The 25000-nt window shown below is 42.9% G+C and overlaps 2 protein-coding genes across 4 annotated transcripts in view; one reads left to right on the top strand and one right to left on the bottom strand.

Annotated features, from left to right (window-relative positions):
- Positions 1-1631: 1631 nt before the first annotated feature.
- Positions 1632-18963, bottom strand: mvb12ba (multivesicular body subunit 12Ba). Its single transcript, XM_039780349.1, has 10 exons — positions 18699-18963; positions 14507-14624; positions 13696-13803; positions 13486-13582; positions 12818-12947; positions 11965-12108; positions 11209-11303; positions 9007-9062; positions 5885-5944; positions 1632-4564 (listed from the first exon to the last, which is right to left on the bottom strand). Exons 2-10 carry the CDS (start codon positions 14615-14617, stop codon positions 4478-4480), a joined length of 888 nt encoding a protein of 295 aa, XP_039636283.1. The 5' UTR covers positions 14618-14624; positions 18699-18963; the 3' UTR covers positions 1632-4477.
- Positions 18964-21899: 2936 nt separating this feature from the next.
- Positions 21900-25000, top strand: part of mapkap1 (MAPK associated protein 1) — a 39882-nt gene continuing 36781 nt past the window's right edge. The window contains exons 1-2 of one of the 3 annotated variants that reach the window (XM_039780464.1): positions 21900-22097; positions 24447-24930. In XM_039780464.1, the coding sequence (XP_039636398.1) occupies positions 24648-24930 (283 nt within the window). In that variant the 5' untranslated portion in view covers positions 21900-22097; positions 24447-24647. Of the gene's footprint in view, positions 22212-24446; positions 24931-25000 lie in introns of all 3 variants that reach the window. The other 2 variants (XM_039780465.1, XM_039780466.1) reach the window with 2 other exon arrangements.

Here is a 25000-nt window from a genome sequence, read left to right as displayed (position 1 = left end):
ATGTAAAAAATACTAATGCAATCAAATTAATTTTGTTGCTTATCTTTGACATATCCAAGCCTCTAATCACCACCAAAGCCAAATCTAGATATTATTCATTATATGGAAAAAAAATAGTTTTTTGTGTTTTTTGTAATAAAAAATGAAATATTTCAAATACATAAACTGGCATTTAAAGGGTTAAAATCCTGAAAATGATTGAATGTTTGGTAGTTTTGATTAGGTTACAAGTTGTTTAAGTGATTTATGAAAAAAAAGCAGAAAAAAATATTGATATATGATGATTTAATAACAGTTTTTGTGTGCGTGGACATTTTTGCCTCAAAGGTGTCGAGAGTAAGTTTTTTTAAGTTAAACATATGTGCTCACTTGCTAACTAGTTTTCAAGCACTCTTGCATAACAGCAACATCTAGTATTAATGTGTTACAGCTGATATATTCTTTTAATCAAATCACAATTTCTATGATTAGTTGAGCTGCTCCACAATCTTTCCATGTAACCGTGGCAAGAGCAGATGTACCCCCTGGCGTACAAGTACCCCTGGTTGGGAATCACTGCATTATGCAACCAGATTATAGCCCAGGGTTAGATGTGTGTGTGTCAGGTGATCTGCAACAGTTAGATGTGTGTGTGTGTGTCAGGTGATCTGCTCCTGCGGTACATGCTGACTGGAGAGGCTTTAACCTCATCCTGATCAAACATACAGTATGTGTTGAAAACAATGTTTAGGCTTTCCCCCAGAAAAGTGGTCTAACCCGGTGGCAAGTGTCTTTTTTTAACGAGGGCCCGGCTGGGACCAGTCCCAGACTGATGGCAGCATTAATGTAGAGTCCAATAGTTTTTGATAACAGAATCATGGATGGAATCGCTAAATTGAGAATTTAAAAAGCTATAAGACAGGCTCCATAGGGCTCTACATTGAGTCAGTGCTAAAAGCTGACTGGACATTAGAAAATAGGACTAGGCACTGGGCAACGTTTTGATTTAAAAAATTCTAAATTCTAAATCCAATCCCAATTCTTCCTTTTGATTCTGGTTCTTTGAGGGCTGGAGTTGAAACCGGTCACATGTTTATTTCACAGATAAGAGGACCATTTGATTTGATTCAGTGGTGATTAACAGTTTTACCGGGTTTTTACATCCACACTTTAGAGTGCTGTTACTGAGCTCCATGGCTGCAACACAACAAGCTCCTGCAAGTACAGTGGTCACTACGGAAACAAACACTTGCGCAGGTTAAAATTTGAAACCGATGGTCGGATTTGAAATCAAATTTTCACGATTCCGATAAAAAACGATTCCACTGGAATCTAAATTTTTGAAACGATTCCAAGTTGGAACCAGTTATCGATGCAAGACCAGGTCTAAGTTTCCCACCCAGCCGCCCCACTGGAACAGTACTTTAAAAAATGTCTTTAAAATACATTACAAAATAATTCCCAGTGGCTCAGGCCTGCTGGGGGGCAACTTAGGACCGGTGGGCCAAAACCCTGATGTTACTATAGTATAGTCATTTTTTAAAACTCAAATATCTTCATCAGTTAACGCATCACAAAATCCAGTCTGGATAGCCTTGAAATGGAGTGACATCACCTTTCTTTGCCAAATAAATGCAACTTTAAGTCAATACTTCAGTTCATCAACGTTTAATAAAACTTCATTATAATACTAATTCAACTGATGCCGTTTTGTTCATTTTTTTGTAAATAAATCCTATTTATGAGACTAAACCTGGGATCAATAAGCTACAAAAATAACTGACCTATTGAAACGTGACACCTCATGTCACCATGCAGAGTAACAGACATAGCAAAGCAGGCTTGCTATTGGTTGTTAATGCAGACAGTACACAGAGCTTCACATGGACATGTCAGCAGAGCAGGTGACACATTTCACAGCTGTTAGCACAACATGGTCACAATACTGACATGACTAATAAATTAGACAAAAAGTATAAAATAAGGAGTTAGTCCATGCATTAATGACTTGGTAATATTGCAGACACACTTGGAACAAATGGAGTGAAAAAGCAAAATAAAAACATACTCAACACAATACTGCATCCACACAGAGGACATGTTCTAACGTCTACATGAAGGCCTGCTGGGGATGGGAAGAGCTGTGTCCTCTTGAGCAACACGCACTCTTTTAATCTGAAACATCAGCAGGAAGTGTTGCGTTTCACTGACAGTAGCTTAACAGCTAAATCAGCACGAAAAGCAGCAGGGAGTATGAATAATACATGGAGGACGGTTTGAGATTGCATTAAAACATCTGAAAAAGAAATATATGATTACACACAATGTGTAAAACACGGAGCTGAGGCCCTGGACAGTATTTAAGAATTTCTGGTACTTCAGTATCCGCATATGTTTGTCCTTAAGTCGTCTGGATTAAGGACAGGTCATTTCCTCCGAGAAATGTCCCTCCCATTCCTCTCTCTGTGTATTTCTGTTCTCAAACTCTGCTCTCTTCGGGAAACAGCAGCACATTTCGAGCTAGCAAATTACACACTGTCGAAAAGTTTTGGTTCTTTTCGTTTTCTTTGTCCTATCCCAGAATGCACCTGTGGCGTAGCCAGACCTTGCTCCACAGCGCTGTGGTGGTAGAGCTGGACATGTGAGACTAGCCCGTCAGCAACAAGAAACATTATCACAGAAATGTCAAATATACAGTATGTGGGAGGTAATTTGGAAAGTTTGTCCAGCAGAGAGCACTGACGACTTGAATGTGTAAAATATCAGCGGTTGATCCTGTACTGTCGATTTTGAAGGATCAAATCAAAGACTGGATTACAGGAATTCCCCTGATACAATCCCTTCAAAGTAAAAATTAAACTTTACAAGAAACCTTTAGTTCACAGATTATTCACCAATGAGGAGCCAGTGTTGGAGCCGGTTCCTGAACCAAATCATAAGTCATTTGAAACATTTCCAATGCTGAAGGACTGGTTGTTGCCCACGGCGACTCCTCCGAATTGTTCCATCCAAGAAAGTTTGGCAGTGCTTGTGTTGCTGGTTAACACACACTGGGGTTAAAAGTCAGGGTTCCAAGAGTATCATTAGAACTGTACTTGGTCAAAAATAAAACTGCTAATTAAAAAGATCCAACTTCTAAAACAGATTCAAGCTAAAGGAAAAGTTAGTTTAAAAGGGAAGCTGAAATAAAGAGCTGCTATTGTTACAGAGGATACATGTGCACCGTAGGCTCAACACTTTTGTGCTCAAGGAAAAAAAGCACTTTTTTGGCAACATCTTTCAGTTTGTACTTCGAAAAGTAAATCAAAATAGTGAAGACAGTTGTGATGATGCAAAGAAACCAGGGCTGGGTATCAACCCTCAAATCTTTCTGTGGTACCAACTGATCAAAAACTGTTGGCAAGGATGGTCATTTAAAAAGAAATGCTGTTTGGGTTACTGCATTTCATTTGACATTTCTGTTTTCGCCAACACAATTTCCCAAAGGCTCGAGATGATTCTAGTGGTAACGGTAGTTTTCAGAATCGCTCAACGTTGTTACGATCATGGCAGTTTCTGATACCCGTTTGTAGTAGATGCTCTACGTGGATGGTAAACTGGAGACTGGATCCAGTTGCAGCAGCTAGAGTAATAGCAGCCAGACAGAATTCACAGAACCCTGGTTACATATGTAACTCTCTGCAGCTGTGTCCCAGTGTGTCACTGTGCCTCACCGTACATGTGGAAGCCTTTTATCACCATGTGAAGGAGGAGGGTTTCAGATCAAATAATAAAAATGTTTATATATTACATAGTAAGGTGTTGTTCTGGTGTTGGTACCAGCCCTAAACAACTGATCACAGGAAGAGAACAGTGGTACAGTATGTGTGAGGAACACCTGTGGCAAACAGGAAGCACACTGACTAAAAACACAGAGTGCACTGACAGCCAAACCGCTATATTACAGTAACATCTAGAGAACAATGACATCATTCCTCATCAAGATATGCAGTACAAGCTTAAAAACTAAATCCCATAACATGACATTTCCAACACATGAGCTGGGAGGATAGGCCCTGTGGTGCCGGGCCTGGCCAATCACAGAGCAGCAGCTGGGCCAGGAACAAGGAAGCATGATGGCATGTTGGTCAGAGCGGCCTCCATCATGCTTTATCTTCAGGCTGGGCGTGGTGTCTGGCAACAACACTTCACCATAGTCTAGGGAAAATAAATCTGATGAGTGAGAGTCCTTTCACTTTTCCTTGATCAAGAAAGGTCTGTTTTGTCCAACAATGGGTCATTCCATTGCCATTAAAAAGCCAGCTCATCCATGTTGGACATAGTGGTTTCACACAGAATCCCTCAGGGTTCTGCTTCGGTCTGCTCTCAGTGGTTTCACTTTACTTTACAATTCAACAGTACAACTAACACATGGAGACCATGACATATTTGCTGTTGTGGTTTCCTCCTCTCAGGTGCTCATTAGTGGTGTACAGGTCTCTCCTGTGGGCCGGTGTCCTCAGGCCTCAGAGCTCAGGGAGGTCCTGGTTGGACTGGGAGGGAGGCGGGCCGCTGCACTGTGCTCCGTGCGGAAACTGTAATCATACTGACAGAGGACAGCCACACATCAGTCCTTTCTTATGTGCTCTGGCAGAAAGCATCCCAGTCTACACTGGATGCATCAAATCATCTGCAAAACATCTGGGATTCACAAGATGCAATCAGACTCAGGACCACACTGGCCTCTGGTGGACACAGGCTGGCAGTACAGGAACATGTGCTACGACCATAAAAGGCCAACCCTAGATCTCCCATCATCTGCTGTTAGAGATGCCACTGCTTCCCACACACTCATCTAGTTAAAGGATCATTGCTGTGTATTACAAGCTGGTTCTTTATAGCAATATTGCTTAGGGCTGCACAATATATTGTTTTTTTAACATCATCGCAATATCAACTGTCGCAATTAACACACAAGATTTTGAATTAGTTGACAGAAAATATCAGTAGAAAACTACCCTTTAAAATCTAACTGTCTTTCTTAGTGCTGCCTTTAATATTCAATTCAATGTAGGGCTGTGCAATTAATTGAATTTCGATTTCAATTTTGATTTTGGCTCCCAACGATCACCAAAATAGTATAATCGAGAAAAAACGATTATTTTGCCATGTTCTGTTTTGCAAGAACACTCTTATTTTGTCTTGTGTTCTGAAACACACGCGCACATCCGCATGCGCACATCTGCCCCTCCCGAAGCCAGTCAGGGAGGCAAGTTGTGTGCATATCATCCGCTGGAATTTAAAAACTCAGCGCGAGTAAAGATGGCAGCAGCGTTTGGTGAGCAAAAAAAGGCAAAACCAACTCAGTTGTCTGGGAACAGCTAATGTTAGCTAACCCTGCGGTCCCTCTGCCTTTGTTCTGATCCAAAGACTCTTTCTGTGAGATAAAGGACACTAACAGATTAGACCCTGGACACTATCCATTATATCCAAATGTTAATGAGTAATTGTGTCAAATTATCGTGATTTCAATATTGACCAAAATAATCGTGATTATTATTTTTTCCATAATCGAGCAGCCCTAATTCAATGTTCAATTTGTTCAATAAAAGAATGTTGGAAATTATTTCCTTTCATTTGTTTTAAACTCACCAAGCAGTTTGTTGTATTTAAGCAGAATACTGAAATATTATTATTATTATTATTATTTCTGTTCATTTATCACAAGTAATATCATTATCACAATATTAAACAACGTAGTGCAGCCCTAATATTGCTACAACAAAGTCCAAAGAAGTAATGGACAAAGCTATGAAAATTAAATTAATTTGCAATAAAATTGGAAATCTCCTACACGTTATATTACATAATGTTATAATATTAGCAGAACTACAGCAACTCCAACTTAATTCCTCGGTCTACTCACCTCTTTCTCGATCTCAGCCAATGACTTGATAGTAATGCCCATCAGATCCACCTGCTGCAGCTGGACATGGACAGCAGAGACACTTTGTTAGGACAGACTCACACTTGGCCCAGTTAAATCGTCCACTTCCTTTGACTAGTGTGGTCGCTCTGTGCCGTGCCCCGGCCCGCTGGAGAGAGGTGGGCCAGGACGCCGTATGGTTGGACTCGGGCACGGTACGCATCAGTGTGATCGTAGTCTATATCGACGACGTTTCAGTTAAGCCGGATATCCGTCCCCTTCCTCTGCCTCTTTGTTGGCGTTCTAACCTCCGGTGGATTTGTGAGGACTATGGTTAACTGCTCCTCAGATCTCTGCAGGGTAAATCCAGACAGCTAGCTAGACTATCTGTCCAATCGGTGTTTTCTCTCGCACGACTAAAACAACACATGTTCCACCAAAAAAACAAAACAAAACAAGTTCCTTCCTGAGACCATTTAGCAGAGACACTGTGGCTCCGTCCGGAGCTTAGCACCGCCCAAGAAAGCGGTCTGTATCTGTCTGGTCTATGCAGAGGTCTTGTACAAATGTTTCTGTCCTTATGTACTGTAAGTTGTGTCTAAACGTTTTTATGTATCTGCAAAACAGGAACCTGCTGGAAACCAGTTTTTAAACTGAGTCAGGCCCGTTTATATTGTAACTTAATGTTACTTTTAAAGGGGGGATAGAATGCAAAACCGATTTTACCCTGTCATAGTTGAATAACGACAGTTTGGTGGGTAAATAGGACATATATAGAAGCTCAAAATCCCATTGACACCTCTTTACTATGAAAATATTTTGAAACTGCCGCTGAAAGCGGGCGAATCTCAACAAAGCTGGAAGTTGACATCGACCTCCCAAGACCTGTACCTTTGTCACGCCCATGGGTGTATTAAGAGAACGGTCACGCCCCAACATTTATATAGACTACACAACTGACCTGAGATCAGGTAGTCTTCTGAATCTAGGTCACGCAGATCTCTGCTATTCCATTACAAAATTCACTTCTGAAACTTTTTTATGCAAGAAAATCAACTATGTAGAGGTCAAATATGGGCCGCTTTACGAAAATTGATGGCTAATTGCAAATTTTGTGCGACTGTGTGTCGGAGTTCAGCGGCCTGTGTTGCTGCCTCCCCGCCCGGCCTGCCTTCCTTCACAGACCCCGGCCTGCTGTGAGGTAGATGGAGCTCAGTCACGGCTGGCAGCCCACGGCACTTCATACCCGCGCAAAGTCACCGTTTTTTGGGCTAATGGACTACGAAACGCCGCTGCTCTGACAGAGCTCCAGTGCCTGCAACTCCTCTCTTCCAGCTTAATGCCCGGTGTGTGTGAGTGAGAGCGCAGTCAGCAAGCTTGTTACGTCAGCAAGCTTGTTACGTCAGCAATCTTGTTACGTCAGCAATCTCTTACCACAGGTTCCAGTTAATCTTTTAATGTGTGTAATTATAATGTGTTGAGTTATTTAAACAAACGATTGGGGAAATAAACGCTGCTTGTCCGCGAGTCTCATTGATAGATAATGCGGCTGGATGGAGCTCTATCAATGAGAGCTAGCTAGCTAGCCTCCTCTTAGAATTCCTCTGGAATTCACAAAAATTCATTAACTTGAAATCGGACACCGTTGTTAGCTTTACAGTATAAGACCTTTAGGTAGATGTTGTATAAGTGGCGTGACGAAATTCAAACTGTAAAAATAGCTACTCTAGTTATGCCAGCAGCTGGCAGCCAGCCAAGATGAACTGGAACTGTGGTAAGAGATTGCTGGTTTAATAAGCTCGCTGACCGCGCTCTCACTCTCACACACAGGCCATTTAGCTAGCAGGAAGAGGGGAGTTGCAGGCCCTGGAGCTCTTTCAGGGCAGCGGCGTTTGGTAGTCCATTAGCCCAAAAAACTGTGACTTTGCGCGGGTATGGAGTGCTGTGGGCTGCCAGCCGTGACGGAGCTCAATCTACCTCACAGCAGGCCGGGGTCTGTGAAGGAAGGCAGGCCGGGCGGCGAGGCAGCAACACAGGCAGCACCGGCCGCTGAACTCCGACACACAGTCTTACCAAATTTGCCATAAATTTTCGTAAAACGGCCCATATTTGAGTTTTATATAGTTTTTTTCTCGCTTAAAAAAGTCTCAGAAGTGAATTTAATAACGAAATAGCCCGACAAACAACGTATAACTTTGCAGTGTCTGAAATATGAGACCTGCTGTCGAGTCTCCCATTTGTTTCTATGTAGTTTGCTCAAACCAATCAGCGCGCAGCTCATTCTAAATATTCATGAGCATACCATATTTTGAAGAAAAGCTCTTGTTCGAAATAGAGCCATATTCACAGGGTAGTTAAGGGCCTAATAAAATGGCATTCGGGCAATTTTCAGCCCAACCAATGTTACATACCCCATTAGGAGACCTTAAGGAACAGTGTAAAATACCCTATATAATCATTCTATCACCCCTTTAACTTTTCCTGTATAATAAATAAAAAATAAATAAATTGATGATTGTGATTGGTTTAAAGAAATGCCAATTAACCAGAGCACATTTATCTCCCATCCCAGAATGCTGTGTGGACTAGCCAGATCTTCCTCCGCAGCGCTGTGTAGGAAGGTCTGGCAATTCGAGACTAGTGTGATCACTAAATGTGCCCGAGGACGGATCTGACGTGCACTGAATAAGCAATAAAGCTGTTAGGCACGCGTGTCGCCACGCCCCGAACAATGCCAAATGAGCCACAAAGTAACCATTACAGAGATGGACTCCAGTGTGCTGTATCAGAGCGTTTCACTTCCTGTTTTCAAACCCAAAAGTCGCATCCGAATGATGTAAGCGCGCTGTGGCCCTGAACATTTTACTGCAGTGCGAGTGCAGACCAGCGGGTATGGTACGGCCTCCGTTTAACTTCAGTGACTCTAGTGTTTCCTTTCAACCTCCCACTATGTTACTGCTATAGAGAGATAAACAGGTTAAGCATTCTTTTACAATGGTTCTATTAAACATCAGTGTTAAAGCACAGGACTGGAACCCCCCCCCCCCCCATCAAATTTGTGACCCATCGCCATCAGGCTGACCTGCCACCAAAGAGCTAAACATTCAATTCAGGCAACTTACATCAGACGAGGCACAGGCAAACTTCTCAGAGATCATGAAAGGCACGCCATCCATCGCTGAAACAGACAGTTCAGATAAATGGGTCAGCTAACACAAAACATATATGTAATATGACATCAAACAGAAAAAAACAGAAAGTCTCCATTATTGAGGCTGAAAACTGCATTTTGGGCCATTTTTGCATGGAAATTTCTTTAAAATTTTTCTTTTTGTTTTAAATAGTGGGCGATTATTTTTCTGTTTTCTGTTTGTTGCAGCTCTAAATACCATATTTTCAAATGTCCCAAATACAGCCAGGGGAAAAAACAAGAGTAGGTCAACTCCTGGTGTCTGTCACATACTTCACAATGATTACATGAATTCAACAATATCATCACCCTATTTCAACACTTTGATGTTCTGGATTATTCATCACAAGTGTTACTGTCCTATTTCAATCACTGTGGATGGGGGGTAATGTACAGGCCAAACTGGATGTTGTAGTAATGTACACAAGATGGCAGTGGCCACATTTGAAGTACTGTGTGGTATTATAGTGCGTTCCATTTGTACTCGGAAGTCGGATTTTCCGAGGTCAAAGTCGGAGACACGCCCCCTGACCTCATATTTCAGAGCTCAGAACTCGGACAACCTCCGAGTACCCCGGGCTCAAAATCCAACATGGCTGCCCCATGCATCAACAATAGAGAAAGCTGTAGTGACATACAGTTTATTTGCTCTTCTGTTTTATTTGTGTCGTACACACACTCCTGTCCAACTTCTATCTGTGGACATGTTGCTATGCTGTTTGGATGCACAAAAAACGCCTGATGCGTTGTTATCAATTGGTATTGCTAACAATGGCTAACCTGGCTAGAGCTAATGAAAAATCTGACTTGTAAATGGAACGCAGTCAACTCGGTGTTGACTAGGGGTGGTACGGTTCATGAAAAAACACCCGAACCGCTCGTTTCGCTAGTCTCGGTTCGGAGCATGTGTGTACCGCACGGTTCGTCAGTACACTGTTATTAAGCTGCACTAACCTCTTACTGCCGTAGTGCCCACTTTATACACCTATGTTAAAACACTAACTGGAAATGACGAGCGGGATGGGCGTGACAAACGCAACCCATGGCAGCTGATTGAACGATCGCGTCACATGGGTCTGGCTGGTCCCTAATTTCAAAATAGACTGTCATGGCGGCTCGTTCAGAATACGATCTCATATTGTACTAAAATATTCCGTTAACGCACGGGTTTTCTGAAAACATTTTAAGCGGAAATAGGCCATGCAGTTGCTGAATTTGTCTTCAATTCAGATCGACAAAGGTCAGTTTAAAAGATTTTCGTCAGATTTTGAGAGACACCGAGCCGACCGCTCCTCAAGTGGAGTGGGGTGCCGCTGCAGGTCACGTCACGTGCAGAAATGTCAAGTGGGAGAGAGGCTGGCCAGAGCTGGAGGATGCGCCAGCGTCGTTTAAACTGGCTTAAACTGGCTTCCATCCCCTAACTCACCATCTGCGCCACCAACCCTCTCCATCTCCAAAATTTGTGTACACATGGGTCAGAGACTTGTAAATTTAGGCACATTTCCTCATCAAGTTTTTTTATAAATCCCAATTTATGCTTCGAAAGTGGTGTTTGTATATTCCAAGCCCTTTTTGTGTGTCCACAGTGGTTATAAATTAAGCTTTGTTTGTTAAAGAGAAATTTATTAAAGGCTGTTAAGGCTACTAAAAATACTTCTGATATGTTCATGCTACAGTGGAGATAAAAAAGGACTGAGCCTGCTGAAAAGACTATAAATATCTAAGCCTCCAAAATAGAATGGCAGAAAAAGAGACTGACGAGCTGCACCAAGGTCTGAGGCTGTACTTAGGCACAGCAGGCTTTGAGCTGAATGCTAACCCCCACAAGCTAACATACTGTAGCAGGCAATATTTAGCATGCTAACTTGCTAATCAGGAGTAAACACAAAGGCTGATGGGAGCGTCAGTAGTTTTGCAGGTAATTGGTCATAAACCAAAGTATTTGACCCATTTTATTGTTGATAAAGTGTAAAGTTCTTACCGGCTAACAACTATTCACGGGGCATTTAAAGCTCTTGTACATGTAGTATGAAGATAATGAGAGTCTTCCTTCTGGATGGATCGGCACATTTTCAAAACAACATTTGTGATTTGGTGAAGAGAGAGGATGTGGAGAAGAAGACCAAGTGCTGACCTGAGATAGCATACAGGTTGGAGTTCTGGTGCTCGTAGTCTGGCCTGGTAGTGTTCTTCCCTCTGAAGCTGGCTGGGAGGGTCATGGAAATATGTCTTGGGGCAAAAAGAAAGAACAGACATACAGCATCTAGTTAGTTCAATGGAGACAAAACCTCCTGAATCTATGCATCTGTCTTCCACTTTCCAGTTGAAAGCGTCACCTTTTCCTACTTCACTGACATCTAAATATAGATCAGTTTCCCTTCCTTTGAGGAAATGATGTTTGAGGACAGTGAACACTGAGACTGAACCTTGTCTCGGCCATGTGTGTAAATGAGGGCTGTCCCAAATTCCATTATTGAGGCCTGGGTGAGAAATACTGGGATATATCCAAAGCTTGGATGGAGGGGAAATGTCAGCTGGTGAGCGAGGAACTACGCTGCTGGAGGAGTGGAGGGGGTGGCGTTCGTCTGCAAGTACCCCCGAAGCTCAACACCAGGCCAATACAAAACGTCAAACTGGACGGGTCCCGGTGACCCGAAGGACAACACAAGGAATAATTCATGTTGATGCATAATGAATAATGTTGGAATACTATTCATTATTGCATTGGCAATGTTGGGTTAATGCACATGTAATAACGTAAAAAAAAAAAAACAAGCATTCAGATTCAGATACTGATTTGAACGTCTGTTACCGTGGCAACAGTCGAAGCTTTCGGGTCAGTGTAAAGGCAGGATACATGTGTACAAACGCGTCATTAGACAGGACTTACTTGAGCATGGGAGCGGCTGGGACAGGCGCCGAGCTGGAGGACGAGGTCACGGTGTGGACGCTGTTGGTGGTTGGTGTGTGCGTGGAGTCCTGGGCCCGAGGGACGTTCCCCATGCGGTACCAGATCCCCATGTTGTTAAGCTCCCTGTTAAACCAGTACATGAACATGCTGAAAAGACTTCCTCAGAAAATGTGTGTGTGTGTACTTTGTCTTTTGCGCCAGCCCCTCAAAACGTGAGTTCCATCCCTCTTTGTCGTCGTGTTGGGTCTCTTTTTCGCCATTTTTTCTTTGGGGTTGTTTTGGGTCTGTGGTCATTTGGCGTCTCTTTCTAGTCGGTCTGTGTCTCTTATTCACACTGTTTTGGACCATTATTATTACCATATCTGTGTATACAATGTTGGAAAGGCTAGGGCAGATATACTCAAAAAGCTTGCTAGAGAAGTCCATCTACAATCATTAGGTCTTTTAGTTACATAGGGTTAGGGTAAGTGCCGCCAAAACGGCTCAGATGCTGCACCTAAACCTTATAATGGCGGGAAAACCCTGACATGTATTTCCAGAGATGCTCCAGGCCCTCACCTACTGATAGTGTGTTTTGCAGATACTCCCTGTGCATGCACTAACACCTGAAAGAGTGGAAAGGTTCACCTTAATCATCCATGTGGCTCGATAAGTGGGAGAAAGTTGAAACTGCAAGAGTGGAACAGTGGTTTCAACTACAGGCCAGACTATTCCAATCCACCTGGATACTAAACTACTGTTGCCTGGTGCTCATTTAGATTATCTTCTATGGACAACTATTTGTCAAGTCTACAACCAAGAAAACTTTCCCATCACGTCCCAGGCTGCTCACCCTATAAAGGTGTACTGTGGGGGGGCCTGCTTGGAGCGTCCAAGGATCCGGATGTCACAGATGGCAGCCTCTGTGGAGTCCCGTGGGATAAACTTGATGCAGAGACGCCTCTTCCTGAAGGCCTGCTCCTCTGTGGGACACAGACAGACAGACAGACAGACAGACAGACAGACAGACAGACAGACAGACAGACAGACAGACAGCTCATCAACGATACAACAATGCCAGAGAGGCTCTCTGAAGCCCGACATCCTTGGCCATTAAAGGTTTCATTTGAATCATTTTCAGACAAACAGTGTTACCACACAGTGATGCTATAAGTAGGGCTGGGTACCCAATTCAATACTTTTTAGGCACCGACCGAATTGCCTCTAAAGTATCGAGTATGGAAAAATGCCTCATCATTCAATACCCAAGTTCAACACCTAAGGAGTAAATCTCATCAACGTCAGTGAGCCAATCAGCAAGCAGCATGCTTCTACCAAGATCTAATCATGTCTGTGATTGGCTGTCTAACTTTACACGTTAGATAGAGAAGGCTCACGTAGTAGGAGCTGAAAAATAAATACAAAGTTTTGTGCCGTAATGTGTAACTTTTTTGTTTAATTAAATTGGTATCGAAAAAAGTATGGTTTAAGAACCGGTATCAAAGTCACGGTATAACTTACGGGTGTCAACAGTCTCCTGGATGGGGATGAACCCCACAGGCAGAGTGTCCTTTATATCGATCAGCTTCATGTCCACAAGAACATTGCCCAAATGGCTCTAGAAAAGAAGAAAGCAAAGAAGGAGAAATGGGAATAAAGCGGGGACTGAACGGTGCATATGTGACATAAGATTGTAACATGCATGGCTGGTGGGTGAGGGGGGTTCCTTACATTTTCCTTAGAGAAGACCCTGGTGAAGCAGAGGTAGCGCGTCACCTTGGATTTGAAAAGGCCATCTTTCCACAGGTCAGCATCCAGGCCGTCTGTTGTTGCAGAAACCTGGAGGCAAATCAGTTACAATCTGTGGATGTCACAGGATTCTTTTAACCTGTCAACGACCTTTTTCATCAACCTTCCACAGAAAGATTACATTTGATCTTTTTAACGAGCTAAAATGCCTGATACATGTCATTGCTACAGTAGTTCAGAGTAAAACATGATCATGACATCCACTGCAGCTGCAAAGGTGTCAGTTCAATGTCAGCCGTCTACAATGGGCCCAGTTCTTTCACAGTAGAATGACATGGGAAGTTCCTTGTGTAGTGCTACAGCAGCTGCTGTGGGTTTACCTCTGGTTGAGCAGAGAGGCTGGATTGTTTCAGACAGCAGCTAAGTTTACTGGACACATTTCAGGATTTGTGGGCAAACTAGGAGTAACAGTTAAACCTCATTACATACAGCAACATGCCGTGGTTGTGTAAAACAGCGGCGGCAGTGGGTGAGAGACTGCATGTAGACAGAGCAGATTGAAATATCGCATCCTACACGTTTATGTCTGTTGAACAGGTAAATATTGACAAAGTATTGGCTTTCTACTCACAAAAGGTTTTACTGCACTTACAGTAATGAGTGTTACTGTGGTGGTCATGATAACAGCTTTAGGAATTACTTTGACCTATGCCATCTAAATTGATGATTATTTGGCATGGTCATTTTGTAGTTGTAGTAGTAGCTGCTATCTGTCCTAAGTTCAGTAACTTACCACATCATATCCAGTGGGGGCCCGGTTCCTGGAGGCTACGACTCCCACTCCAGTGATTGGGTCCATGTGCATCTCTGGCAATGCTTCAGAAAGGTCCCGGACCTCAGGCATCTTTGTTCTGCAGCAAAAAGCAACAGAACAAAGTCACTTCTTGGAAAGTGGTCGAAGGATGTGGGTTTACCTGAATCAGTCTACCTGAAACCTGCATTTCCCTCTCCTGTACCTACATTACACCGACTGAGAGCATATCCTCTAGGCCAGGGGTCTTCAACGTTTTTTAGGCCAAGGACCCCTTAGATAAAAGAGAGACAGAGAAGGGACCCCCTACTACATATATACTGAAGAAATTTATCTTTGCTATTGTAATGTTAGATTCATGTTAATATATATTTTCAGACATATAATAATGTTTGAAAAATTATTTTTGCACTAACTCTTGGCGCTTTTCCATTACATGGTACCTGCTCGACTCTACTCGCCTTTTTTGGTTTTCCATTATGAAAAAAAGTCCCTGGTACCTGCTAACAGGTACTTTATTTAGAACCACCTCCGTCGAGGTTCCAAGCGATCTGAGGCGATACCAAAAGGTGACGTGAAAGCGACAGAGGGGGGTGTCCTGAACAAACCCGCCGTTTTTAAAATCAGTTTTTTTTGCTGCCTCCAGCTTCATTTGAAACTAAATGTGTCTTCTTGCTGTGGCAAAAACACACACCTTCAACGTTCTGTGTGTGTGTCGCGTTAGGAAACGGCAGTTTACTGCGGCACTGCTATGATGACCAGCCACGCTGAGGCCGTACTCAAATCTGCAGAGGCGAGGCGAGCAGGTACCATGTAATGGGAAAACGCCATCTGAGGACACATATGACCCATTCTGGCCGGGACCTGTATTCACCGGATACCCTTACCCTTCTTTTTTGACACTGATGAGTAATCAGCACTTTAACCTTTTCTCAGACGTGAGGTTTCGTTCAAATGTTCCTTTAAGTGAACTGAACAAGACATTTCTTGGTGTCCAAAATGTTCCAGTGAACTTTGCTGAAGTGAAAAAACACCGTGAGAGGGTCAAAGTTTAAGATGAAAACAACAGCCAAAAACAAGTTGAGGTCTATTTTAATCTCCACAGTTAGCATGCAGGGTTTTTCCCCATCATTATAAGGTTTATTTATAAGGTGCAAGCCGTTTTGGGCACCACCTAAGGCAAATAAACATAAAATCATTAAAACTAACTAACTAACTAAATAAAAGGACTTTCCTAAGATCTAATGATTGTAGTCGTCCCCAGTGGACTTCTTTAGCAAATTTTGTCTTTAAGCTTATTTATTTTATTGTGTGAAAGTGCATAAAAAATTTTTTTTTTTCATTTTCCCCTAAACCCCCCCACGAAATACGTGCTCCTAAGTCTTCCACAAACCGAGAAAAAACACTGGCATGGTTAGCCTAGCTAAGCCTCTGTTTTAAAATAAGTGGGACCATCATTTACTAAATGAACATCATGCTGTGTTGAAGAAGACTTGAAACTAGCGATTGAGGTAAAAAAAAACAATGTTCATGTTCAAAATTAAATGTTCATCTGCGATTTCCTGTATTGGCCCCAGTGAGTGTACTGTGTGACTTCACTGAGTCTAAACAGTTTTTAGACTGAAATGCTAACTATCCAGCCTTGTGTTACACTGGAACATAGCAGCACATTAGTAACAAGCAAGCAGTGTGGGATTTCCAAAGAGCAAGAAACCCTCCTGAAGCTGCCAGGACAACAGAGGCCTCCTACATAGCATCTCCTTGACTACCAGAGTCAAATGTTCAGGGCTGTGACACAAAGAGAGGAAATAAAAGGCTGGCTGACTGGTTTGTCTCAGTTAAAAGAACAAATGTGTTCAAATAACCAAAGATATTTATTTTTAAAGGGGTTTTATGGCCCAGAGTTGAGCCTCTCTGGTAGCTCTGGGACCAATTAAAAAGAATTAGCAAGGTTAGGGCAAATATATTGAATGTTTAAAGGCGGAGCGATAAGGTCTGCCAGTCCAATAAAAGGAAATGGATGTACCCCGTCTGAGAGGAAGTGCTGCGTGAGACTTAGCCGTGGTACAAATGGCAGCAGACAAAACAGAGGAGAAATCTCTCATCTGATGTCTATTGAACCAGTCTTCAAGTAATGCACCATGTTCAGATGCAAATAACCCACTGATTATTTTTTGTATAAAACAGACAATATTAAGGTAAATCATCGGTAAAAATAAATAAATTAAAAAGTTTGATTAATAATCGTAGCAAAAATAAATAAATAAATAAAAATCACAATACATATGTTATTTTTTTTTACCTGCCTTAAGCGAATCACTGACAGGTGTCTGTTCTCTGCGGTCCATGAAAGTGACTGAGTTGAATGAGACGGTTCCTAGCAAACCATCTTCAAAGACTTCAACAGTAGAAAGCACCTTTCAGCCATTGGCTATGCAACACTTGCTGGCTTTCTCTATCTGTTGAATGTTTTAGTGTTTTGGCATTAAACATAAGTTTCTGTCATGTAAATGTACCTTAAATGCTCTAATCAAACAAGACAGGCCAGTACAGATATGGTAAATGGAATGCAAAGTAACAGTATAACACTTTTCTAACTTTAAAAAAAAAACGCTTTGCAATTCTTGCATCTCATTCTCACTCACACAGGGATAGCAGCACAGCTGGCCTGCCTGCCTGCCCATCGGGAGCAACCCAGCCATTAATGGACGGCCTGCTCTACCCCCAGCCAGCCAAAACCATAGAGCTGCAATGCTCGGGCAGTATTTGGTACCTGCTGTGCCAGAGGGTTCGCCCTTCCTTCTCCCCACAGCTGGAGAACAGCTGTGAGTGAAATAATAAATGATAACCCTCATATTGCAGTTGAATTATTATCTATGTGGCTTAGGCAATGGACAGTTTCCTGAAACATTAACGTAATGAAAGGAGCCTGAAAATGAAACAGGGCAAAGTGACAGGTATACTGGCTGGTCCATTCATCCCTTCTGCTGCTGTTACCTGGTAACCTAGTATTAACCAGCTCCCAGGGCCTTCTGCCAATACATGATATTTAAAGAAACGCAAATGATGATGATGATGATGATGATGATGATGATGCAAATGTTGGCATGTTTAATAAAACATGTTTAGGAAAAGTTATTGTTGCCAAGTTTACCACTAAAAACAATCTGGTCTGAATGTTTCCCTGTGGTGATTTTTACATGTTGCTTATGAATGCATTAAACATGTTTGGTCTGATATTCTTTATTCATAATATGGAGGAAATAAAACCTGACTACAATAGTTTGTTCTTTAAGTAGCTTGGAAGTATCTGCAGGAAACATAAAGCCTGATGCCAGAAGCTGGATCATACATTCGCTGGGCCTTAAAGCAAATACGTTTTTGGCATTTACAAAGTATTGAATTTAAATTTAATTTAAATGTAATCATTTTTGTTTAAAGCCTTCTTGTTTAGTAGAATAGCTACACTTTGCTGTAGATGACAAATGATTTTCTCTTTATTGAAAAGGCTAGCTACTTTTATGTACTGCTGCCACTTAGCTAAATACAAAAGGAGAGAAAAAGCAGCATGAACCATTTAAAAAATAGTAATAAACGGATAACGTTAACAGCAGCATTGCTTAGTGTGTAGACCTAGCTAGCTAACGTTAACGTTACAACGAATTCACCACTACGCCCCGACCCTCATCATTTGTATCAAGTAGCTATCAGTATGTCCTCTTCATACTGGGCCAGGCTGGTTTAACACAAACAGCTAACTAACGTTAACCCAACTAATAATACTAACCACGTCAAAATGATATTAAACGTGTGTTGCTCTTGTTCTTTTAATACGGACCGTGTTTGAACGGCAGCGGAGATAGCTAGCTAGCTTGTTAGCTATGCAACACAGCTAACAAGCTAGTCAGCTAGCGTTAGCCCGCTGGGTAGTAACCACACAAACGGCCAAAGCTGTCTGACAGTAACGTTGGCTCGGGTGTCCCTGGCCTGCCGGGTGGGCGAATGTTATCCGCCAGGCGATTTAAGAGATCACACATACATATCAGAGTTATTGTAGCTAGCTAGTACAATTATGCCGCCGTTAATAGCAGATGTACGTGCTTTGGTGTCGCTTAAAAGACCCCCGACTCTGCAGTGGCTGCTAATGTTAGCAAACTAACGTTAGCTCAGTTACCTTTTCGTTATCGTTACCTAGCGAGGTTAACGATCTCCGTGTGTTTTCTTCCGTGTTATCCTCTCTCGTGCCTTTTCACAGCTTTGGGGACATTCGCCTTTTCAGGAAATTGCTATAATCAGCGAACCAATCCAAAACATAAGTTGTTTTGTATATTTGCATTGTGGTTCTCCAGCTAGCGGGTTTAGGGGGATGCCATCCGTGGAGCTGTTGGGAGGGATCACTGAACCAACTGGAGGAGCCCCCACTCGCGCCCCGGTGCCTAGCTACGTATTGAACACCCACGTAAACACTTGTTAATGAGACAGGGCGCTTTCTCTTAAATTCTCGATAAGCATGTATGTGGGGGGCTCCTACATGCATTTCTCCAGACAGAAGAGTTGAATGTGGGACTGCAGGAGAATATCAAGCATAAACATTCACTTTTCTTTTAGGTGTACAAGGCTGGATAACCAACCAGACAGAACCTGCATCATGTCTGGTCTCATGGGCCCGGAGTCAAATTCTAGTTTGAAGGCATTTTGTCTTAGTATTGTGCTTACATGGTGCATCTAATTATAAAGCATGGAATCATGGAAAGAGATATGGGCCACAACGTGTAGTTGAGCGCAAAGTTTGGAGTAATACTAACCCAAAAAGGTTGAAGCACTCTACGTCAACTCTAAATGTGTGTGTGTGTGTGTGTGTGTGTGTGTGTGTGTGTGTGTGTACAGGTAGAAATCTCTAGTACAACTGGACACACACACACACACACACACACATTATGTAATTAAACTATACACTGTAAATCTCTTCAATTAGGTGGCACTAAGTTATTTCGGATTACAGTTGGAATGGGCACTGCATGGTTTGAATATAAGTATAGCAGCTTTTTAACCCTACTTTCTATATTTGTACAAAATTCACTAAACAGAACAGGGACACCATGAATATCTGACTGTGTTTCAATCAGTGCAAGCAGTTCAGAATCACAAATCAGGTAATAAAGGATTTGCATCCAAACAGATGGTTAACAATTGCTATGCAAATCCTTTATTCCACCGCCCTGTGTCGTGTTCCAGGCCTTGCTGTAGGCCTAGGCCTTATACTGTATAATTAAGTTATACAGTATAAGGCCTACAGCAAGGCCTGGAACACGACACAGGACAGTGGAATGAAATCCCAAGCCTCGGCTGATACAGCTGTCAGCAATAATACTCCCAGACCCCCTGCCAATATTAAAAATCTAACACAAATAAACAATGACTGAAAACAGATATAATGAACATACGAACAAAGAACACTGATGTACATTCACTTGAGAAAAAAAAAATTGGCGGGAGGAAGCTGGAGGCCAGACTACAGCTCAACAATGTGAGGGAGGGGCGGACGGGGATGAAAGAGATCCCCGGGTGTGGGGTAGAAGAAGACAAACACAAGGCAGCCGTGAGAGAGCAAACAAGCTGAACTGTTACTTTAACAGGTTTAGCTCACAGCCATCCCATGCCTCTTCTACCACACCCCCAACCCCCCACACCTTGTCACTGCCACCCCCCCTCACTCCCCTAGGGTGTGCCCATTGGACTCAATCCCCCCATCAATGTAGCACATTTCATCTACCCCCTGAGCCTGAGGCTCAGATGGGGCTGCTGCTGTGGAAGACGTCCTGCCTTGTCCCGGTTCCCAAGAAGTCGACTCCATCTGGCCTCAAGGACTACCGCCCAGTGGCTCTCACATCCCATGTGATGAAGGTGCTGGAGGGGCTGGCTTGGCCATCCTGAGGTGAGATCTTCTCTGGACCCTCTACAGTTTGCCTACCAGCCTCATCTGGGAGTGGTCCAAAATAGACTCGGAAAGAACTTGTTTTGGTGGAACATGTTCACGTTTAAAAGTCGTTTTAGTCGTGCAACAGAAAACTCAGATTGGACAGATAGTCTAGCTAGCCGTCTGTGGATTTACCCTGCAGAGATCTGAGAAAAGGTTAACGATAGTCCTCATCAATAGACCAGAGTTTAAAATGCCAACACAAAGGAAGCCCAAGGCAACGGATATCCGGAGTGAAATCCGGCGGATTTTCTGGTGGCCACGGAGCAAACCCGGAAGTGGAACATCAAGGATATACTGACTACCTGACAGGCAGACCGTCCGTCTGGACCATGTTCTGTCTGACGTGGTGGTGAGTGGTACAGGGGCCCCACAGGGGACTGTGCTGCTTCCTTTTCTGTTCCCCTTACTCTGACTAGTACAACTCAGAGTCATGTCACCTACAGAAGTTTTCTGATGACTCTGCAGTTGTTGGGTGTATAAGGCATGGCCAGGAGGGAGAGTACAGAGATGTTTTGGAGATGTTCTGTTGTGGCCAGGGCTCTGTTCTCCTCCGCCATCTGCTGGGGCAGCAGCATCGGAGCCAGCGACACAAACACACTGAACAAACTGATCAGGAAGGCTGGCTCGTTATTGGCTGCAAACAGGACACATTTGAAGCTGTGGTGGAGAGGAGGTCACTAAACTGAACTGTTATGTATCATGGATAACCCCGACCACCCTCTCCACCCCCCCACACTAGTCCAACAGAGGAGCACCTTCTCTAAGAGGCTCCGACAGCTTCGGTGTTGCAATGAACGCTACAAGAAATCATTCTTACCACAGGCAATACAACTTTTTAACACTTCATCACTGAGTGGTAGATAAGACTCATATTCATCACAATACTGCACTAAGTGCAACTTGCACAAACATAGGTTTTACTTACATCTTTATAAGTACTATTTAAGTAGCTGTCCATTTTTATTCCCAATTTGTATGCATGTTTCTTTCCTTTTTTCATCTTTACTTTTGAATAGTTGTTCTTGTATTCTATTTATTTCATGTATATTCTGTATGTGTGCTCTGTTTCTGATATTTAGCTGCAGTAGCACTATAATTTCCCAATTTGGGATCAATTAAAGTATATCTAATCTAATTATGAGGTGTGGCAAATTTGATTTGGAGAGGAACATCTTTCCTGATAAGATTTATGAATTCAAACAGAGCTGGAGTTTGGAAGGGAGTTAATGAAGAAAAAAACTAGAGAATGCTGTAGAGCACTTTTTAGTTTTCTAGTTAGAGCATAATTAAAAAAAAAATGTAATCTAAGAATGTAACCTGAAGTGTATGAAGCCTGTTACACACTCCGCTACAGTAGGTGGCGCTGTGCAGTTTAACACGTTGGTTTGCGAACCGCCATGAATAAGACAAGAAGAAGAAATTTGCTAAGACAGCTCCTCAGCAGCAGCAGCTTACATTGGGTACCAGTTGTGTTATGATTTTGCTACTGTGCAGTTTTACTAATGGGAAGCGTTGCTGTCAATACTGGGATTAAGCATGGATAAAGCGGGCAATGTGGACATTTCTTTCCCTTATCGGATGTGACTTCTAAAGGTGGGACGCCGTCATGAAGCAACGTTAACAGAGATAGCAGCTGTGATAGCAGCTAACGTTAACCAAAGAAAGCTCCAGAGATATTAGCCTTCACAAACTGAGAGCCAACTAACGGTAGATACAAGCAATGTCATTTGCACTGACATTCGTGATTACATCTTTTCACAGCCTGAATACCAAGGGAAACTTAGCTAACGTTAGCTAATGTGTAGTAACGTTAAGCTAGCCGGTTAGCGAGGTTCACAAGAGCTAGCTAACGTTTCACCAGCTAACACCAGACTAGCTAACGCTACTTAATCAGGTTAATATTACTAGGCATTGGTACAAATTATAAACCACTTCTTCTTTTAGAGAAGCTGACCAAACTACTATTCTTCAGCCTAGCATTAGCAGCTGCTGTTAGCATCAGTAGGAGGAATTGTTGATACTGGCTCTTAAAGATTAAATAAAGGCCCGCACACAATGGTAACTATTAGATATGTTGTAGCAATATGTTGCTGTCATTTGGTGTAGCTTGTTTTGCTAACGTTAGATGAAGTCCTAGCGCTGGAGTGAGTTATCTATTTAACACTACCCAGCCTGGCTAAGGTCGGACTGGGTTGTTGTGCTCCCAGCTCTCATCATCTCCGTGTGGAAATTACCAACAGCTTTGTGTTAACACTGTCAATACTCAGGACAGTCACAGTAATTCTTTTATAAGAAGCCGTTTGTTTACAGGTCAATACAAGTGTCCAGGAGTCACTGACAAAATGTGAATATTTTGACATCACTAAATCCCATCGGTGTTTGACTTTTGAATGGCACCAAGCATGTCCAAAATACCTGCATGGGCCTAGCCATTAACATTATCTAGTGTGTTGATGTGACCTGTTGAATGGCACATGATTTATAAAGTAACTGGCTGTACTGTATGAAGAACCGTCTACTCCTTCCAAGTCACAAACACACATATTTACACTGTAATGTTTAAAGGGCCTATATTATACATGTAGACACTAGGCTGACTGTTCATATGGCTGTGTTACCCGCACTGGACACATTATAAATCTGTGGAGCCTTAGTCTTCATCGGGCTCTGCTTTACTTCTGTTTTTTGCAGACTACTTGGTGTATGCATCGAAGAAACTAAATGCTTCTGATTTTTAAATAAGCTCTTGACAACCACAGTGTTATTTATTCCTTGGCTTGATTTTGGTTGGGTTTCAATCAAGTATTGTACTGTAAATGTACTGTAAAATATACCATCCAATAAGAAGTACTACAGTGATTTAGTAGTGCACACCCTTGCAGTGAGGGGACAGACAGAATAAAAAGCAAGAAGCAGCAGGGTTTGTAAATTGTACATGGACTGCATTTATATAGAGCATTCATAAAAGCACTTTACTATTGTTGCCTCTCATTCACACACACACACACACACACACACACACACATGGACAGGTGGAGTCGGGGATCAAACTGACAACCTGGCTCCTGTTCAAATTTGTAGTCTCCAAGCCTTAGCTGAGACAACCCTGATGACATCACAGGCCAATCACGGCATGTAGTGGGCGTGAATTTCGGATGGTCACAGAAATGGTCTTTCCTTCAACATAAAAAGGAATTGTTGAATGACAGGTCCCCACTACACGTTTGGAAAATGCCAAACTGAAGTTATACCCCACCATAACTAACTGAGCTTTATACCAGTAGCCTATGAAATGTTAATGTTATTTTTAAAGATTAGACTCAAGGCCAATTCATGCTTGTGCGTTAAATCGACGCCGTGGCTATGTACGTAGGTACGTGTAGGGACCCTTCGTCGCAGCCTGATGTAAATTCCTCTGAAAAAATGTAACTACATGTCGAGGTGACGCAGACCGCAACAACTGTGATTGGTCCGCTCGGCCGTGCCTTGGTAGTGTCTCATTTCCTGGTTCTCCTTCTCCATAAACAACATGAAATCAAGGAGAGGGTTAAGTTTTCCTGCTCCAGATGTCTCACCGTGGTCAGAAAGAACAGGGGAGACACTTTGTTTCTCTCACTATGACTCTAGAGTCGGTACCCGTTCCGAAGATAATCACTGTCACTCTCTACACACACACACACACACACACACACACGCACTCTGGCCCTGCTCTTAATGTTGTTTATGGAGAAGAAAAACATGGAAATATATTATAATATTCTCAAAGAGATACGCTAGAATGACACAGAAACCAGGGCACAAGTATAAACATCAGGATACTTTCGCAGGCTACGGTGAAAGCTCTGCATAAAGGCCCCGGCAGAAGCCTAAATCCACACTCTATAACTTAATTCAACATTTCCAGCCTGCACCATGTAATAACTGTTATTTCGCTCCAAACAGGTACGGGTGGCGTTCCTGCCTTCGAGCAGAAATATTAATCAAGAGAAGGAGATGGAAAAGATGGCTGTTCTCCACTTGTCATCAGCCACTCGTTTAATACTCTCCGAGAGAGACTGAAAGGAAGAGAACAGATCCTCTGGCAGGAGGGTGAGACACAGAGAAAACCTCCACAGCTATCAGCCCCTTTATATAACGGAGGAAATGGCTTTCTTGGACAACCCAGCCATTATTCTGGCCCACATCCGACAGTCTCATGTGACCAGTGATGATACAGGGATGTGTGAGATGGTACTAATAGACCAGGATGTGGATCTGGAGAAGTGCCAGCTGGCTCTGGTGCCTGGCAGCAGCTGTGGGTCAATGGGGTCCACCTCCCTGAGTGAGGGGGACAGCAGCGTGACAGACAACCACGCCTGTGACCTCTCCCAGTCCATGGACATTACCTCCAGCTGGGACTTTGGCATCCGTCGGCGCTCCAACACAGGTAGGCTCATCTCCCGGCTCTGGCTGGTTAGCAGGGCAGGCTTTCTGTCAGGCACACCTCTGCCCTGTCG

This window comes from Perca fluviatilis, chromosome 17 (assembly GCF_010015445.1).
Source record: "Perca fluviatilis chromosome 17, GENO_Pfluv_1.0, whole genome shotgun sequence".
In the NCBI taxonomy this organism is placed as follows: domain Eukaryota; kingdom Metazoa; phylum Chordata; class Actinopteri; order Perciformes; family Percidae; genus Perca; species Perca fluviatilis.
This window is presented reverse-complemented; position numbering and strand designations above follow the sequence as displayed.

Coding starts and splice junctions, on each gene's coding strand:
- mvb12ba (XM_039780349.1), bottom strand. CDS start 14,617: ATGCCTGAGGTCCGGGACCTTTCTGAAGCATTGCCAGAGATGCACATG. Junction 12,948..13,485: donor CCAGGAGACTGTTGACACCC/GTAAGTTATACC, acceptor TGTGTCCCACAG/AGGAGCAGGCCTTCAGGAAG. Junction 5,945..9,006: donor TTGCCTGTGCCTCGTCTGAT/GTAAGTTGCCTG, acceptor GTCCATGTCCAG/CTGCAGCAGGTGGATCTGAT.